The sequence below is a fragment of the Callorhinus ursinus genome, unplaced genomic scaffold (assembly GCF_003265705.2).
Source record: "Callorhinus ursinus isolate GAN/ISIS: 27379988/994484 unplaced genomic scaffold, GSC_fseal_2.0 scaffold2, whole genome shotgun sequence".
Lineage (NCBI taxonomy): Eukaryota > Metazoa > Chordata > Mammalia > Carnivora > Otariidae > Callorhinus > Callorhinus ursinus.
Window position 1 is genome coordinate 4,476,173 of NW_027397064.1, and position 5,400 is coordinate 4,481,572.

At 55.3% G+C, this 5,400-nt stretch overlaps 1 protein-coding gene across 1 annotated transcript; it reads left to right on the forward strand.

Moving 5' to 3' along the window:
* Positions 1 to 731: 731 nt before the first annotated feature.
* ARL4C (ARF like GTPase 4C) lies at positions 732 to 4,787 on the forward strand. The gene is made up of 2 exons (XM_073876874.1): positions 732 to 1,833; positions 4,436 to 4,787. The coding sequence occupies exons 1-2, from the start codon at positions 1,259 to 1,261 to the stop codon at positions 4,530 to 4,532; spliced, it is 672 nt and encodes a 223-aa protein (XP_073732975.1). The 5' UTR covers positions 732 to 1,258; the 3' UTR covers positions 4,533 to 4,787.
* The last annotated feature ends 613 nt before the right edge of the window (positions 4,788 to 5,400 follow it).

Genomic DNA, 5,400 nt, shown 5'->3' on the forward strand with positions numbered 1-5,400 from the left:
CACCGGGCTACAAAAGCTGGGCCTCGCCCGGCGCTCCCTGGGCACAGGCCTGAGCTCCAAGCTCGGCAGTGGACCCGGAGGTCGGGCAGGAAAGCCTGTCAGGGCATCGTGGAGGGCCAGGGCCCCGGGCACCGCCAAGAGCACCAGAGTGGGATGCGCCAGGGCTGGGTCAGGCGCGGGGTGCAGACTGGCGGCTCACTGTGGCCTGCGCCTTCCTTTCCCCTCTCCTGGGGACCCGACCGCACGGTCGCCTTCCCCGGCGGGGCACTTTCAACGCCCACGCTGGGCGCTCCCCGGGCCCTCACCCCCGCCCGGGAAGAACTGGCCCTTGCCCGCCCCTCTCTGGACTCAGGATTCCGGGCCGCGCCAGCGCCTGCCGAAGGGGACCCGCCCCGGCCCCCGAACCCGCTCCCCGAGGCAGGCTGTGCGGCCCCGGCTCCGAGGCTGGGGGTTCCGGGAGCCTGGAGCTATTTTTATAAGATGCGTCAGCCGGCCGGGGAGGAAGAGCCGGGCCCGGGCCCATTGTCTGGGCGCCGCGCGGGAGGGGGACGCGGAGGGCGATTTCGAACGCTCGGAAGGCGCGAAAGCTGCGCGCGCGGGCGGGGAGGTGCTCGCCGGGCCGAGGGCGGCGGGGGGCGGGGCCCGAGGGGGCGGGGCCGGGGGCGGGGCCGGGCGCCCTCCCGCCGCTGCAGGCTAGCGGCGGCGGCGGCGGCGGCGGCGGCGGCGACAGAGCGGGGCCTGCGGGGACAGCCAGGCGGCCGCGCCGGCAGCGACGCCCGGGGACGCCCGCGCCCCGCCTGCGCCTCCGAGGCGCGCCCGGGAGCGGGAGCGGCCCAGTGGCCCGCGAAGGCAGAGGCGAGCGCTGGGCGCCGGGAGCCGCTAGCCTGCGGGCGGCAGAGAGCCGGGCAGCGGCCGGAGCGCGGGGGCGCGGCCGGAGGCAGCCGCAGAGCGAGCCGGGGCCGGGGGAGCGCGCCGGGCGCGAGCAACCCTGCGCCGCGGCGGCGGAGGCGGCTTCGCGGGAGACAAAAGCCCGCCGGAGAAACGTGATGCCCGGCCGGCGCGGGCGCGGGGGCCGCGGCGTCTGAGTCCCCCCACGTCCCCGAGCCGTGCGCCCCGGGGACGCCAAGGCCGGGCTGGTGCCCGAGGCGGAGGGCGACAGGGGCGGCCCAGGTGCGCCCGGCCGCGTCGGGCCCGTCACTGCTCGGGGGGCGGCGCCCTCCCGTCGCCGCCGCAGTGGCCGGCGCCGCAGCGAGGAGCCATGGGCAACATCTCCTCCAACATCTCGGCCTTCCAGTCCCTGCACATCGTCATGCTGGGCTTGGACTCGGCCGGCAAGACCACGGTGCTCTACCGGCTCAAGTTCAACGAGTTCGTGAACACAGTGCCCACCATCGGCTTCAACACGGAGAAGATCAAGCTGAGCAACGGCACGGCCAAGGGCATCAGCTGCCACTTCTGGGACGTAGGCGGCCAGGAGAAGCTGCGGCCGCTGTGGAAGTCCTACAGCCGCTGCACGGACGGCATCATCTACGTGGTGGACTCGGTGGACGTGGACCGGCTGGAGGAGGCCAAGACGGAGCTGCACAAGGTGACCAAGTTCGCCGAGAACCAGGGCACGCCGCTGCTGGTCATCGCCAACAAGCAGGACCTCCCCAAGTCGCTGCCGGTGGCCGAGATCGAGAAGCAGCTGGCGCTGCACGAGCTCATCCCGGCCACCACCTACCACGTCCAGCCGGCGTGCGCCATCATCGGCGAGGGCCTCACCGAGGGCATGGACAAGCTCTATGAGATGATCCTGAAACGCAGGAAGTCCCTCAAGCAGAAGAAGAAGCGGTAATGCGCCCAGCTGCGGTGGGGAGCGAGCGGGGAGCCAGCCGGGAACGAGCGAGCGGGTCAGGGATGGATGGATGGATGGATGGATGGATGGATGGATGGATGGGTGGATGGGTGGATGAAGGAGAATCTGCGCCCGCGAACAAAGACAGAGAACCAAAGCAATGCTTCGAATTTTTAAAATGGAATCTGTGCACCCAGACGCAGGACTAGTGACTTAACCTGGGTGTGTACGCTGACTTGCCAGCCTGCCCTCGATCAGCCCCCACCCCCAGCTCAGGGGACCTTTTGTCTGGATGCCAGAGCTACTACTAATGGGTGGGGGGCGCTGGGGAGTGGACGTGCCTAGCCTGCTGTCCGCCCTCCCGGCCCAGGTGGAAGGCTCAGATGTCAGAGACAAAAGTGATTTCTTCCTCCAGCGGGGCCAGAAGTTCAGGCTGCCCCGCCCTCACTGGGGGCTCCCACCTGTGAGTTACCAGAGGTTTGCGGTTCCCAGAACCCTGGGAGTACCTGTTTGGGGGCATGATGGCTGTGGGAGGTGCTGGCTTGGGGGGGGGGTAACTGCTGCCCCTTGCGTTCATGGGCTCTGGAAGCTGGATAATTTTATGTCACAGGGCAGGCCCCTGTTGAAATTTCATTTGTCCTGCTCTGGGCCCAAACACGGTGGGGGTTTGGGCCATGAGAGGACTGCCTGGAACAATACAGCAGCCCCAGAGCTCAGGGCGTTCCGCTGGCCTTGACTGGGGAATGGCCGTGAAGATGCCCCTTTCCTGGTGCTTTATGGTGGCTACGGAAGACCAGTTCAATTGAGAACTGCTTTTCAGCCTGGAATCAGACATCTTCCAGAGGGTTTGGACACTGTCCATGTGTAGGTCATTATCACACAAAGAGACCAATAAAAATTAAAAAAAAAAACTGTTGGAGGTGGTGGCAAATGATGTATTTACTGTTTGCAGGATAGTTAAAGGTGTTTAAAGGGTAAGGCTCTTGGCATAAATGCTGGTTGGGGTGTATGTGTAGATACAGGGACCTCCCTCTGTACTGTGTAATCGGCATAAATACCTAGACCCATATGTGTGGAATCTTAAAATCTCTTAGCCTACTGAATGGTTTGTGTAAGCACACCAGCTGCAGATGTGTGCTGAAATGCAAGATGGTTTTTGCAAGGGATGCCTCTTGTAATACTAACCGCCTGATGATGGGTTTTGGTTTTCAGACATGTTTTTTAAAAAATTCTACAAATGAATACTCACCTTGAAAATATTCACCTTAAGGGGGGGGGGAAAGACTTTGCTCTGCCCTTTTAGATCCCTTTACGCTGCAAGTAGCAACATGTTCAAATTTCTAATTTGGTTCATTGTGGCCTATCTGGTTTAAGTATTTCATTAAAAATGTCTCGTTAGAGTATTTGATGTCATGCACCGAAAAACAAAACCCCACCTTGTTGCAAAAGCCGACCTCGTTGCATGGATTTAAGAGCGAAGGAAAAGTCCTTCCTAATCCATTCTTGGGGGAACTGGCCTTCGTAGCAAATGCAAACAATGAGTGCTTGAGATAAAAGAAAGCGTGTGATGGAATGATCACCTGTACTCAGGCACTTCACAGTTTACTTGAAAGAGGCTTTGGAAAATAGATAAAGCAAAAAGAAGAATAAATGCATATTTTTAATAATGTAATTTAAAAATCCTTTATAATCAGGACTGAGTCTTGGTTTGCAGAAGATGTCATTTACCCTGAAACACAGTATCGAAAGGGAAACTTAACACTTAACTGTTTGATTTTTATTTCCTCTTAAAATTCATGTTTACAGGTAGAATTATGTATATCGCCCCCTCCCCTCACTGTGAGAAATTTTCTTTTACGAAGGAGGCCTATAGAAATTGGGCATGATCATGCCTGAGCATGTGAGTTAGTCAAATTATAAATCCATGCCTATTGTCCATTGCACTCAGAAAGTTAATTTAAGAACCAGAGGTTGAAGTCCTGGCTTCCTGCTTGAAACCCAATTCTTATGGGAAATATTTGAAAAGAGGAAACCTAGCCCATCTTCCTTTTATCTTTTGTCGGTGAATTTGGTACCTCTCTAATGCTGGTCTTTTTGTAGGAACTCAGTAGAGAAAAGAGAGCTAACGAAGTGTGAAAGCCTGCAGGATCTCGGTTTACATATCGACAGCATAGTCACTGATTTCTAAATGGGCTGGTCCCACCATCTGAAGATTCTGTATAGAGTTATTAAAAAAAAGTCCATCTTCCTTTATTTTCTTCACATGTAACAATTTCTTATGCACTTTGACATTTTGGTAGTTCCACACTATTGAGAGAATAATATATTTATTTTGTGACATTGCCAATGCCAAATACTGTCACCATCTCGTGCTAACCATACTTAGGTTCGAGATCACTGTTCAAATCCTGTCATGCTTAACCAACGAAGCGACATGATTTTGGGTTTTGCATTATCAAGACTTAAGGGTGCAGTCAGCTATTCGTAATTGTGCAGTAAAGTAAAGCCCTGTGGTGTGTCCACTAATAGTTAAGAGTCTCAGTTGATTTCTGTCATGTTTGACCTAATAATAGCCCATTTTTGTCTCTGACCAAACAGAGGAAGCGCACATCAGATCACCTTGGAGTGGTCCTGGGGGATTTCGCTCCTACATATCATCAGTGATTTATTATACCTCCTGGCCTTTGGAGAATGAATGGGTTTCACACAGAGGAAGTTGGCCTCCCCACGTGAGCTTTTGAAATTGTTTCTCATAGACACAGGGAGGCCGATTTTGTTTCAAACGGATTCTCTTCACAGATTCTCTGTCATGGTGTTGGGACGATGTCTCCTGGGTTCAGTTTTTGTTTCTACAGCTGTAATTCTCTGTCCTGAACATTCTTCTGTTCCTGTTCCCTTTTATATGCATATATGATGCTGTGAACAGAAATAAATTATTTATACAATCAAACGTGTGGGGAAGTTGTCTGGGTGGTTTTTTCGAGTTGCCCCTCTTTCTAGGCCTTCTTTGCTGAGTGAGGGGATGGCTCACGAGATGGTCTCTGGGGCCCTAATGGGGCTGGGCCCAGTCTGGACACTTCAGACTCTCTGCCCTGAGCCGAGGAGTGCAAGGGCTAGATGCCCATCCCGCTGACAGGGTGCCTCTCCATGGTCCTCAGAGATCCTTCAGGAAGACGGCCTCCATGCCTCGCCTGGCCTGAGCCTCTCAATTATTAAAAAGGTCATGATTGGGGCACCTGGCTGACTCAGTCCATAGAGCACGTGACTCTTGCTCTCAGGGTCATGAGTTCAAGCCCCACAGTGGGTGTAGAGCCTACCTTAAAAAGAAAAGGTCATGACTGTTCATCACTTCAAACATATTATAAGGTTGTGTAAAATTAGAAGTAGCTGTGTGCTGACATAACAAGAGTAGTAGTCACAAAGCTGCTCACAATCTTGGCTTCCTCTGCCCCCATCCAGGCTAAACCATCAAGATATACAACAAGAATGCAAGACTTGAGTCCTCTGACATAGTAGGCGCCGTAAAACCATCCTGCTTTGCACGCGCTGTTGGGAAAAGGCCC